Raw genomic sequence first — 15,119 nt, 5'->3', positions numbered from 1 at the left:
GTAAGAACATCGTTGGAGTCATCAGAGTCACCGCGTGCGCGCTCGATCGGTCAGGTTAAGCAACAGTTTAATGCGGTCAGGACATGGATGGTCACCCCACCAGTGGTATATATACCGCTTGGGATCGAAATTATCGCAGGAGAATTCATGAAAGTTTGGAATGTGTTTGACAACCTTCGATATTTAGTACCCTTATAGGAAATATCATACTAAGAATCATTGATATATTGATAGATCATTGATCATAATTACTTATTATCCAGTATCTTTAATACTGAAAATAAGTAATTATCAATGATTCTTATGATATTTCTATAAGGGTAGTTTATGAGACATGAGAAAATTAGGAATATATATTTGTAAACATTATGATTTTCTCATTTTTCACCTTTGCATAATAATTCTCAGTATTTGATTACTATCAATATTTAACAATGATTTTATTATCAGTATTCACCAGAAATTAAGTACTGGCCAAAAAATTACTGAATTATTGGTAATATTTAATCACTAATAATTTTTCAGTATTTCTTAGTATGATATTTCTATAAGGGATATACGTGATGTACTGAAATCTTTCCGTTTTCATTCCGTCCTGAGACTGCCGACATCGCTGCGAACATTCGCACGACATTCGCAGCGAAATTCTATAGTAGCTGCTACCCCAGACATAGGGACGTACTCCGAACGTACTCAGTCGATCGCAGTACATATGAGAACATTCTGAGATGATCGCAATGAGATATACGCATTGCGATCTACTCAGAACGTCCTCAGAACGTCCCCCCCTTAGAAATATCATACTAAGAATCATTGATAATCACTTATTTTCAGTATTAAAAATACTGGATAATAAGTAATTATCAATGATTCTTAGTATGATATTTCTATAAGGGCAATTCCAGAAGAATTTAAAACTAATGCTTCACTAAGTGATTATTTGAAGTAACCTGCGGTGAGCCCAGATAGAATAGAAAATCGCGATAATGTCAAAGTAATGTCAAAGTGATCTTAAAATAACGAGAAAATGAGTAAAAAACTCACGATCGTAACTTTCAATCACGATTCGATTATTTTTGACACCATTGTGATGTTTTGTTCTACTTCCTTTACAAAAAATTATCAATAGACAATAAAAATTGGTAGTGACTTTTAGTAATTTTATTATTAATTATTACAGCAACTAGTGATAACATTAATAAAAATCACTGCCAATTTATTATTGACTAGTGATACTTTTTTGTAAGAATTGGAAGAAGAGGTATTTCTATATTTATATTTCTATACCCTTATAGAAATATCATACTAAGAATCATTGATAATTACTTATTATCCAGTATTTTTAATACTAAAAATAAGTAATTATCAATGATTCTTAGTATGATATTTCTATAAGAGAATAAGATGCAAAACAATCTTAATAATTGTAATTAATAAATTATAAACTGTTTCAGCATGTATAACTGAAGAAAGAAAATGCACACTACATGATGTACAAATAGTTGTACAAGAATGATTGCGCCACGCAAGAGATCGCATTATATACAATACAAAACAAAAAAATAATATTTGTATATAAATATATATTATATATTAAAAACATTATATATTATTAATTGTTATTATAAAAAATAAATATTAAGAAAATTATTAAAAAATATTTAGATTTATTATTATAACTTAGAAAATGTGTAAAAAACCTCACAAATACGTCTTAAAATATTGTTCTAAAGATGTCTTAAAGACGTCAGAAAAATGTCTTAAAGACATCAGAAAAACGTCTTAAAACAATGTCTTAAAGACGTCTTAAATATGATGCCTTTAAGACGTCTTAAAAGCGTTTTAAATCGACACATAAGACATCTTAAAGACGTCATAATGACGTATTTTTCGTTTTTTTTTTGGACGTCTCAAAAATTTTAAGACGTCTTTAAGACGTCATAATGTTGTCTGGGAAGATGTTAGTCACAGAATATCGCACCTATCACATACTGTAGATATGTCACTTTAAGACACATTCTTATAAAATTTTTCAAGTTATATAGTTGAAAAGTGATGAAGATAAAAATATTTTTACAAAAGCCAAATGCATGTAGAAGAACTTAATATTGAACAAAATAATAATTATTTCTATTTAATCTACGTAATTCGTCAATAAAAATCATAGAAGTAATCTGCGAATTTCTAAAACTCGATACTTGCTATTTAGCATATAAAGGAACAAGAAATATACCAAGTATGAATTTTTTATAACTTAACTGATAAAACGGATTACGTTTATATTAGTTTCGATAAAATACAACATTTAATATATGAGATATAAAAGTATGTCGCTTTAGGAGGCCTATGCCGCTTTTGGCTACTTTTCTCTAAGCATTCTAGTATAAGTTGAGTTCATTGGGCGTATTCAGTAGAAAAAGCGCTCAGTGAGCAATCAACGATTATTGGTTCTTGCTATTAGATCCCTAAATCTAGACCAATTACATTGACAAATTACTCAACTGTTGTGCAACTGTTGAGTCTGCTGAATGCAGCCATTGATACCTATTATATGCTGCCTCTCACCTTACTGCTGCGTTCCTTTTGGGCGTTTACGTGCTGTAAGCGGGGTGGGACCCGATTGACCACGATACGATTGGACACAGATTGTAATGATTGGTTGGACCTAGTAATTCACTAGATAATTCTTTTCATCGGTTGGTTGTGTCCAATCGTACCGTGGTCAATCGAGACGCTCCCCTGTAAGCGTCATTATATCTTTATCACTCATTAGATGCGGAAGAAAGATAAATTGACGCTTATAAGCGCTTAAAGCGCGTGAGCGCCCAAAAGGAACACAGCCTACGTTTGTTCCTACCTCCACCTTAATTAGCAGTCCATTCTATATGTCAATGGGTGCTTTCCAATTGCAATATCCCTAGACACTTTCATGCACACGGTAACACAAGTTGCATTCCAATTGTCGTAATTGTCGACACAACATTACACATTCGTACTAAGCTCGAGGGCTACTAGTCGGTTGTGTTAACTAGTGTTTTCTAGTGACAATTAAAGTTAATAAGCGTAGCGGCTTGAAAAAAGACTGGAATTTACGACGTGAAGTAGATAATATCTTTTTTAATATTTAAATTTTATTATTTATTATTAAAAAATACCAAAGTATAAGCACAATTGAAAAATAATCCTAACCCTACCCGACATACGTATACACTTTGTTCCAATTGAATCGTGCATAACGTTAAGGTGCGATTTCACGCAGCGAATAAAAGCTGGCGTTTCACCCCACTCCATCGTTGTTCAAAGCAGCGTTTAAAAGCTGTTCGCTATCACCTGTATCCTTTTCATGCAGCGAATAAAAGCTAGCGTTTTATCCCCACTTCAACATAGATCAAAACAGCGTTATAACGCTGTTCGCTGTCACCCATATCCTATTCACCACGTTTAACCTCCTGTATAAACTGCAATAAGTATAAAAATGGAGTGTTATAATCGAGATATGGAGTATATAAAATATTATAGATGTACAGTGACGATTATAGGTGAAGTTCGAAGACGATATATAGCTGCTGTAGTTGCAACGATGTATTTGTTAAAAAAGAAAAAAATACATAAGACGAAAAAACTAATTAATTTAATATAAATAAATAAGATACAAAGAGTAGCCTATAGGTTATAACCTATATAAATATGCTGACCATATATAATATATACCAACTTCGTTTGTATTATCGGGCGCTGTCAATTTATCAGTCCCTTCAGCCATAATTTTTTGTTTTTATTATAATTTGCTGTTTTCCCAATGAAAAATTTTTCATACATAATTATATACAATTATATATAGTTATACATAATTATATATTATTATATATCAAATTTGTCCATTCATATTCATACATTCTACTAATACATATAATCATGTATAATTATATATATAAATTCATATATAATTTTACACTTACAATTACGCATAGATTTATATGTAATTATACATATTGTTATACATAATTATGTATAATGATATATAATGTTATACGATTATACATAATTATGTATGGACAAATTTCATACATAATTATGCATGAAAAATTTTTCACCGAGTTTATATGGCCTATTTTATTCACTTAATTAATTACAATCACTTGATCCAGTTAAATCGCTAGAAGTTGAACTGTGTCGAACTTTGAGCGTTTATCTGCTTCATTCGTCTTTTTAGCGATAATTAATGGAGTAGTGGTAAACGCCAGCTTTTATTCGCTAAAAGTTGGACTGTGTCGAACTTTGAGCGTTTATTCGCTACATTCGCCATTTCGGTGAAAATTGATGGAGTGGGGTGAAACATCAGCTTTTATTCGCTGCGTGAAATCACACCTTTACACTTAGTACATTTCTGTGTATATATGTGTCAAGATGTGTTAAGCAATTGGAAAGCACCCAATGACTTTTCTCTATACTGGGTGCTTTCCAATTGCAATATTCCTAGACACTTTCATGCACACGACGACACAAGTTGCATTCCAATTGTCATAATCGTCGATACAACACTACACATCCGTACTCAGCTCGAGGGCTACTAGTCGGCTGTGTTTTCTAGTGAAAATTAAAGTTAATAAGCGTAGCGGCTTGAAAAGAAACTGGCATTTGCAACGTGAAGTGGATAATATCTTTTTTATTATTTAGATTTTATTATTTATTATTAAAAAATATCAAAATATAAGCATGTTGAAAAATAATCCTAACCTTATCCGACATACATACACAGTAGTGCACACTTTGTTCCAATTGAATTGTGCACAACGTTACACCCAGATAGAAAAATGTGTTTATTCTGAGTTCATATTGTATTCATATATCTTCAAGCATGAGGACAAGAATAGACACCGATGCGGGCTCATATACGCCTCAGAATGTAGATTATTTTGTAGATTATATATGTTATTTTTGAGACATCATGTTATGATGTCTCAAAAATAACTCATTTAATAATAATAATCAACATCATGTCAAAAATTTGCAACATAATTTGTATATCATTTGTGTGCAACTGGTGCTCATGTCATGAGATCACGTAATGATCTTTAAAAAAGTATCAAATTGGAGTCATAGTATGAAGTCATATTGTGATGAAACATGATCATCACGCTATCTGGGCACTTTGTGCATTTCTGTGTACATATGTATCAAGAGGTTCGTTCGAGTTGCTTGTATTATTCACACTTTTACACCTAATGCCCGTTGCATACTAGTGCACCTCATACAATACAAATTTTCCAAAATACGTTCTGAAGACGTTTTTAGGACGGAGGGATGTCATCAGAATATTTTTAGAACGTCCTTTGAAGATGTGAGCTGTCTAAAAATAGTTAATATCTAATAAGTTTATTCGCATTAATTGAACTTTTTACAATTTCACACTTAGTGCATATTAATTCTTTAGAGGTTCTAAAAATGACGTCATGAGTTCCGTTCGTGTTACGAGTGTAATTGCAATTTTGATACACTTTTTACACTTGATCCCAAGCAAGAGTGAAAAGTGTATCAGAATTGCATTTACACTCGTAACACGAACGGAAAACATGACGTCATTTTTCGCCATCTAAAGAATTAATGTGCACTAAGTGTGAAAGTGTAAAAAATTCAATTAATGTGAATAAACTTATTGGATATTAGCTATTTCCAGACAATTCACACTTTCAAAAGACGTCCTAAGAATATTCTGATAACGTCCCTCCGTCCTGAAAACGTCTTCAGAATGTATTTTTGAAAATTTGTGTTGTTTGGAGTGCACTAGAGTGCAACGGGCATTAGATGTAAAAGTGTGAAAAGTACAAGCAACTCGAACAAACCTAAGATGTGTTAAGCAATTGGAAAGCACCCACTGTCGGTAACAAAAATAAGATATGATATGAACACTCGTGTTATCTTCAGTACAGCCAAAACGGTCGGTATTGTTATCGCTCTTGTATTACCTCTATTTGCCAGGTCAAAAATTTACTCAGGGCGTTAATAGTACTTCGTCGGTGATATCGCGCATGATGAAAACGACAATTGAATGCTTACGCGCGTCTGTAACGTGTCGTCGCCTGCCGGCCTTTACTCGAAGCGCAACGCTGCATTTCGTTGCATAGCGACGGAGGGTTATTTGCACTGTTATTCGGCGAATTCGAATCGTGATTGCGGGCGCGATAGTTCCGTCGCCGGTTAGAGGGGTAAGTCGTTTCGCCGATCGGATATCCGTCTTTCTCATAGCCGACGACGATGAGCGACGTCACGATGAGCAATCGCCCGGGCGATGAAACCACGTACGACATCGGAGACGCGGATGATGAACGTGACGCGACGTGGTTGCGAGGCAACGATGAACGCGAACTTGCAGAATATGATGTGGACAGCGTCACTCATCACGACGACGACGATGTCCAAGTACCGTCGCGTACGATGGAGGAGACGTTGCGACAAGTGCAGCGCGAATTGTGCCTAATCAGATTATGCTGGCCGGAAGTCTTGCCGACGACGGAAACCCTTTACGCGCGATCACTTCCGGACGCTTACCGATGCGTCAACGACAAGGAGCGATTGTTGCTATGGTACGCGGAAAACTTCCGTCGGCAGTTTCACGCGAGGCATACCGATCGCAGGCCACTGTTGCTGGCGTGCGAAAACGAATGCGGCGTGCAAGTTAGTAAAGTTTCGAACATTTTATTTTCCGATTTGCCACTTTGCCTTCCCTCACTTCACGATTCTTGTCGTATCTGATATATTATAAATCATGTACACTCGCGAAAAAATATTACATATATTATATATGTGTGAATTTTATCTTCATATGTAGCCATCATATGTGATCATACACACAAAAAAGTAGATATTGCATTCAAATAAATGTTACTTGTTACAATTTCTTCATAACTTTATGTATCTATAAATCTGTAAATCTATCATAAGTTTCATCAGAAATATCAAATTTATACAAAAAGAATTTTAGACACCTATACATACATCTAGAGATATTCATTCGTGATATGTTTACCTTTACTTGTATATCTTTTTCTATAATTATAAGAAATGAGGAAACGATAGAAACGGAGCAGTGGCTTAAGCTCATTGTTAAGTGAATAGCACGTGTTGTAGCGAAAGACTGCGAACGACATGGATCATGAAGCGAAAGATTGTCTCTTTAAGTTATTATACTATTAATTAATCAATTGTCTGATTAGGTATAGGTACAGATAGTTAGGTAGGATAAGTAGTTTGTGACATGACAGTCGTGCGAGGCATTTTGTAAGCGTCCGTATATTTTGTCTTTTTTCGGAAGAATATATATATATATATATATATATATATATATATATATATATATATATATATATATATATATAGGATAGCGCAAAAGAAACGAATCGATTTAAAAAATTTATAATCTTTTTAATTTAATTTTTCTTTTCCTTTTTCTTTTCAGACTTTATAAAGGAGATCAGGAAAAATAAATTAATAAAAATAAAATTAATTAATTAATTAAATAAATCAAGGAAAATAAATTATGGAAAGATATACGATTACCCAACGAACAAAAATCATAGAATTTTATTTTCAAAGTCAACATTCGTTAATACAAACACAACGAGACTATTGCCGCCATCTCAATGTAAGAAATCCGCCTTCCATTTTCATGATTAGACGATTGGTGGAACGGTTTCAGCAGCAGGATTCAGTATGGGGTTTGCCAAGAGTCGAAACCACGCACTGCCCGAAGTGAAGAGAATATTCATTTTGAATATTTTGAAAATAAACTTCTGATTTTTATTCGCTGGGCAATCATGTATCTTTCCAAAATTATTTTTCCTGATCTCCTTTGTAAGGTCTGAAAGGAAAAAGAAAAAGAAATTAAATTAAAAAAGTTATGAATTTTTTAAAAACCAGTTTGTTTCTTTTGCGTCACCCTATATATATTTTTTCGCAAAGATATATATATATTTGTGAAAAGAAAGACTGGGTTTTTTGTATAGACCTGAAAGTTCGTGGCTTCCTACAATATACTTGTAATATAAGATTAAATATTTTAATCAAAAATGTTAAATTGAAACAAAAATTTTTTTAGCTTGCTTGCTATATAGAGTCGAATCGACTTTTTCTTCGATAAAGTGTTATAATATTCTCGTAAAAAGACTAAATTCTTCTTCTTTTGAATATATAATAATGAGTCTTTAAAAATTTGTGATAAAGTATATTTTAAGACTGTCATAATGAAAATATACTTTATTGAAGAGAGGGAGATAATCATCACATAAAAGAAGCAAAATAATTGCTTTTCTTAATAGTAAAATATTTTTCTATATATGTGTAATTATATACATGTTATGTTCATATATAGAGAAATGTAGAAATATTGTTATACAAATACAATTAAAGTAATTGTTTGTGTTTGTGTCTGCCGTGGCGATGACATTCAATTGAATAAAACTTTTTTATTTTTTATCCAATAGTATTTTTTGGTGGACATGTATTATCTCGAAAAACAAAAAGTCTGAAATTTTTGAACAAAGATAATTGTTTAAAAAATCTTAATACTGATATTCGAATACCGATTGGCCAAAATACAATTTTATCGAAGTAGTGTACAATCTGCCTGAAAAATTATAATACCGAAATCCGAATATTGAGAAAAATTGCTGAAATATTGGAAACATTCAATTTTCCCGAAAGATCATAATAACGAAATGTGGAGACAAAACATTCACAAAGTATATTAAAAGTATATAATGGCGTGAAATTTTATTATATTTATTACTTTTAAGTCATGTATAGTATGCTGAAAAGTACATAGTTTTCATCACTGAGAGGAGAGGAGAGGGAATGTAAGTAGAGGGAAAATATAATATTCAGAGAGAGAGAGAGAAAGAGAGAATATGTATATTTATGAGATCCAGGGATCATTGTCGATTTTAAACTTATGATTCATTATGCGATAATATCTGCCAATGAAATTGTTCGTCTATTTTAATTTTTTATAAACAGAAAATCTTGATGTTGTTCGGTTTATCGAAAACTGCGAGAAATAGTAAAAATAATATTTTAGTCTTGTCTTCCACAAATTTTGAACAATTTTTTAAACTTTTTAAAACATTATAACTGTATCTTGTTGCAGTAATAAGGTAAAACTATCATTTTTGTTAATATATGTTGTATTTCATTAAGGTAAAAATGCCGAATAAGCGGCCACCTTCTAATGATCTTGATGACATATATTATCAAGAGCATCCTCTTAAGCAACAATCAAGAGGTTTTAACTGTCGTTCATTGTTTATTAAAAAGTTATTAACAAAAGAAGTTCCATGAATAAAACGTAATTTTGGGACATAGTGTATATTAATAATTTAATAAGTTTAAAAAGTACATTTTTACATACACAGAAATATAGCAAATAGTACATATATATACGCGTGGGAGGGACTTCGGCTCTCCACTCGCATCCTCACCAAAAAAACTAACCCTAATCTAACCGATCCATTAAATCGAATAGTAAATCGTACACGTACACTATACAAAAAATATTGTAAACCGTATCTGCATTTTTATTTTTACATTGTTTTCTGACAAATTATATATAAAAAAGTAAAGGATAGGTTGCGCATATACGTGTACATTTTACTATATTTCAATAAATGAGTTAGATTAGGGTTGATTTTTTTGGAAGGGGATACGAGGGGTGCGAAGCCCCTCCCCCATGCATATATGTGTATTGTTTTACATACGTACATCGATTTAATAGTATAGTATAGATTTAATAGTAAGTGAGGGGAAGGAGTGCAGAGGGAAAGGCGTATATTTGCTATTTACCATTTTTTAATGTACACTGTGTCGCAAAATTACGTTCTATTTATAGAACTTCTTTTGTTAATAACTTTTTAATAAACAATAAACGACGGCTAAAGCCTCTTGATTGTTACTCAGAAGGGTTAGTTCTATGATATTTGTCAACATCAAGACCGTTGGTATGTACTATATACAGGATGTCCTATTTTAATAGAAACAGCCATAAATTAAGAATGATACGAAAAAGTGTTTCAGACTAAAGTTGTAGAATTTTAAGAAGAAAAAATATGGTAATATTTTTTTTACTTTGAAATGTGTGGCCTTAAAAAGCCTTGGTGAGACTTTTATTCTCCAGTCTTCTTTAATTAATAATTCAAAATTTTGGTTACTCGAAAAATAGTAGAGGAATTGTTTGTTTAATAATATTCATCTATATATATACGACAATCCTGCATGTTATCGTCAGACACCTTGTATTCATATCTTTACGTATCTTTACGTATCTTTACGTATTTTAGCTACAAAAAGCAAAACTGCAGACTTTGTTTCGGTCCATTACTTTCGAATGGTCAAAAATTGATTTCTTTTTCGATTAATTCGCGACAGTTCAAAGTATTTCGGTCTCAGTGATCGTTTAGCAAAGTATTCCGTTCTCAAAAGTTTAAAGAAAGAATAGCAATTTGTAATATGTTAATATCTGACATGTACAAAACGATGACACGGCGCGCCATTTAGCCGCACGAGTCGTTTTCGCCTGGTTCGATTATCATTTTGCAATGCATTGTACCGATCTTGCGGTCACACTTTTATTTTCGTGATCGAATATTCGGTGTAAGTTTGTTCCACAATATTAAACAGAAAGATCACAACTATCACACCGTTGTATCGGTACGAATGAAATATCAGGCAAGTGAGAGATGTATACTATGGCATTTTCAAAGAGATTATCAATAATATAACTGGATGAGATTGCAAGTGCAAACGCGAACGTTCTTTCTTCACGACCCGCAGTACGACGTGATTACCAAAGAATTACCGCGCGATAACACTCAATTTAGTAGCGTCCCGAATGGATCTCGTTAATTTAGATTGTTAGGGTTATTGAGATTGAAATGCATTGAGATTGGAGCACACTATTTAATTCGCTAATGACATTTCTAAAGCTCATTGATTCGATAAAGGATACAAATCTATGTGGTAAGGGATTGATTGAGTGAGACACGATTTGTTTAATTTTCTTTTATTTTTAAAATTTTTTTTATTTTTCTCTTAAGAGAGACCGGATCAGTATTCTCTTAATATACTTTCGCGACGTCCACTCTCATTGTACAAATTTGACAAAAACTAAAATCCCTTTGAATAAAACACCGTTATTTACATTACGGTGTACGCATTTTTTGGAACATAATAATAAGACATGAACGTATAGCGGAATGTATTTTTCGGTCTTTCAACTGATAGCAATTAATAGTCATACAAAAATCAGTCTAATCTATCAGTTTTCCGTTAAATCTATATGTTGTCTAAATAATAAAAATAAATCTCGCTATACGTTTCTTAATACATAAACTATATACTATCATCATTAAAATAGTTAACCTAACAGTCTTATATACACGCCTGTGCTGTGGTCACAGTTGCTTCGCTTTGGTTTATCTCTTACAAATAACTTTATATCATTCTTTTTTTGTTACAAACGACACGCATGTCGCATCATCACTAAATACGACGGAAGCTGTGCGCGTGTTTGCGAATTATAATATAATCAATCAAACTTTTGACGCATTTTACGCATTATTAACGCATTTTCAAAGTTATTACAGTGAATAAAACAAAAATACGAGAGAGATTACATGAGATGCGTGAGAAAAAATATGAAAAATTACAATTAAATAAAATCACGACAGCTTCGGTATCGTAGAATTCTTATACTGGACCGCCAACATCCAAGGAGTAATGTGCGAAAAAGTGTACACAGTAAATGGTGATTCGGTAACTGTGTTTCAGAAACAATCAATAATTGCGAGTGCAATGGAGTGCGAGCGTAGCACAGTGGAATAGACACTAGTCTACTTACCACGCTAGAGGCCAGGATTCGATTCCCAGAGAAACGAAACAAATTTTCGTATGCTCGCACTCCTCTCGGTAGGCCTGGCAAACCTCCGAGAGTAGTATAGGATAAGAAACCCAAAGGATAGGAAATCCAAAAGGATGGAATAGGCAAAAAAGATAGTGTATTAGGTTAAGTATAGATTAAGATACACCAAAAAAAAAAGGAAAAATAAAAAGGCCAAAAGAAAGGAGTTAAGGTTTAAGAAAAATAGATTAAGATGGCGAAAAGGAATAAAGATAAGGCGTGTAGGAAAAAAATGCGTGTAGAAATAAGGAAATAAGGAAAGTAAGGAAAAAAATATATAAATCGAAGAACTTCCCGGCTGTGTAAAAGCTGAAGTTGAAATAAAAAATAGAAGATAGAAGATATTGATAGAATAGATATTGATAAAATAGATATTGATAGAATAGATATTGATAGAAGATAAAAGATATTGCGAGTGCAATGATTATGTCATTCGCGCGTAATGTAATTTCCATTGTATCTCACGTTGTTTCCTTGAGATGCTACTAAATTGTAATTTAAATAATACTATACGACACCCTGTCATAATATTCCGTACATCTGTACGCGATTATCTTTTTCATCTCACTCCATGAGATTTCGTCCCGTATAACACATTTGTTAGCGGTCCAGTGTATACCCTATACCCTATAGACTAGAGTTTGGGTTTATCACGATATCCAATTCGCGAAATTGAATTTATCACGAATCGCCGTCTTTAAAACTATTACATAAAATAAAAAATATATAAAGAGAGGCAAAAATGAATGAACACACACGAACGCGATGCCTCTTCTCCGAGATTAATTAAAAAAAAGCCTAATTAGCTAATTTCGTTTTGTACAGAAGTTCGTATCTACATCTATCAGACGATGTACGCCGCAGTATCCTGAACTGTACACGTGGCAGGGATGCGCAAGCTTCATCAGTGATTACATCTGCTACGAGGCGCCGTATGAAGCGTTTCTCATGGTAAGTAAACGCGCCTTCTTATTCTAAGTGGTACATCATGGTACCAACCGAGCGACATGTGGAGTCCTTTCGAAAGTCACGCTAGACTCCACTCCATGAGATTCTCGCTGGCGTAGTCAACGAATGTCGCAGTACGCGAATTTGGCCCGTTCTCTTACCACGTGCAAACTATATATTATGTATGTGTAAGTACATATGTGTATATATATATATACACATACATATATATGCACGTGTATATATATGTATATATGTACATTTGCTCTACTTATATATTAACGGAACTGGTCAACGGAAAATGGAGGTAGTAATTGTCAGGAAAACGCGGATTTACAACATCCGCCGTACATCGTGCTTCCGTTTCGCCATATTTGCCATCGCGATTGACGAAAATGTGGAAGGAAAAAAAGAAGAAGAAGAAATGAAGAGATTTGACTCCATTGCCCTTTATACAGTTTTAATTTATCTATTTTGTATTTTTTCTTCAAACGTTACGAATTGCACTAACAAGTGACAAAATAATTATATACATATTTTATAAATGCAACGATATCATCATTATAAGTTATTATGTTTTTATAATATAAACTTTATACATTTCTATATACATAAACAGAGAATTATACACATTTATTAATAATTAGTAGCAATTACTTTGTTATTTATCAGTGTATGTCATAACATACGTCAAGAATAAAAAATGCAAGATAGATAAAAAGTAATAGATAAACATCGTAAAACCTGACTATCATGTTACAAGTTATTGTTACTTCTTGTGTCTACCACTGTATACAATCCCTATTCTTCTTCTCCTTTTTTTCATTTATAACAAATATTTCTATGTACATCGGCAAATAGGGATATTCGGTAATAAGTAGTGCATGTATATACTATATCTCGCGACTCGTTATAATACTAAATAGTTATACAGTCTTTTTATACAAACATGTACAAACTATTCAGGTATCTTAATTTATCATGTACAATATGTACATATGTAAAATGTATGTACATATAGTATAGTTAGTACGAGTGCGTGCGTACAAACACGTAAATATATTTACATACACTCACGTATTTATAATTATGATAATATATACAATAAAAATATCGCTCTTACCGATCGTATGGGACTTCAGCTTAGGAGAAAATTGAGTACGACACATGAGGTATCACCTCTCTCTTCTTCTTCCTTCTTTCGTTATTTATAATACGGCGGATGATGAAATATGATATTTTACGATATGACACGACATCGCATGTGGCTCCACTGATGTCTTACAAGTTCATGAGACCACCTCCGTCTATACCGTTGTCGATTGTGATTTCTTGACCCAATTTAGGATGTCCACGATGAATTTGTGCACAAACGCTTATCTCTTGATCTTGAACAGTAGTTGTTCAACTACTCTTGTAGTCAAATGCTATGAATTCTTCACGAAATTAGAGATGCTGAAAATTGCCTTGTCGGTCCGCAGCATCTCTATTACCTCTAATGAAAATGTTGGTTCCATTTCGGGCGGTGTCGTAAGCGTAACCCTTTCGGCAATAGCCACAAGAATCGAGGAGTTTTTACGGTCCTCCGTTGCAGATATCAGATTCGGCGATTTTCGCGTGTATCTGGAAATATCCTGGGCACGACGACTAAGTTTTTCTTGTCAATGGTAAGATCCAATACGTTCACTATAGCGTATACCGATCATGTAGCGAATGCTACCGATTTCCCTTATGTTGATAATGATGTTATTGATACTCGTCTTGTTACTGACCATCGCTGTGCTAATTCGTTGTGCATTCAGCACGTATTGCGCGATCAACGTCCAGAACGTTTCGCTGCTGATTGCGTCATCGTCATCGGTACTGGTGTTCATTTGTCTAAGATGAACGTTGTTTACATATGATGATGCTGATGCAGGTGTCGTGATTGCTTCCACTGTAGATATTATGCTTGGCGATTTTCGCGTGTATGAGCTAGAGATACCATGGGTTAGTGCAATAACAATATTCCTGTTAACGATAGTCCAACGTGTTCCCCATAGCGTTACTGATATATTTCTCATCGTGCGAACGCTATCAATGCTGCTAGTGCTGATAGCGGAATTACTAAGAGCTGTTACTGGCTATGTCGGGAATGTGATGTTATTGGTCCTGCAATATTGAAATCTGTTCTCTATTAAACGGAGTTGTTACGTGGCATTATGTTTTCCAGTCTGAGTTATAT

General features: G+C 33.3%; 1 protein-coding gene across 1 annotated transcript; it reads left to right on the top strand.

Annotated features, from left to right (window-relative positions):
• The first annotated feature begins 6,172 nt into the window (after positions 1–6,172).
• LOC116845767 (dynein regulatory complex subunit 7-like) lies at positions 6,173–13,030 on the top strand. The gene is made up of 2 exons (XM_032818828.1): positions 6,173–6,675; positions 12,773–13,030. The coding sequence occupies exons 1-2, from the start codon at positions 6,256–6,258 to the stop codon at positions 12,923–12,925; spliced, it is 573 nt and encodes a 190-aa protein (XP_032674719.1). The 5' UTR covers positions 6,173–6,255; the 3' UTR covers positions 12,926–13,030.
• Positions 13,031–15,119: the final 2,089 nt, after the last annotated feature.

This window comes from Odontomachus brunneus, unplaced genomic scaffold (genome assembly GCF_010583005.1).
Source record: "Odontomachus brunneus isolate Ranch 3 - 2012 unplaced genomic scaffold, Obru_v1 Obru_scaffold_057, whole genome shotgun sequence".
In the NCBI taxonomy this organism is placed as follows: domain Eukaryota; kingdom Metazoa; phylum Arthropoda; class Insecta; order Hymenoptera; family Formicidae; genus Odontomachus; species Odontomachus brunneus.
Note: the sequence above shows the minus strand (reverse complement) of the source record. Positions and strands in the feature narration are given on the sequence as shown.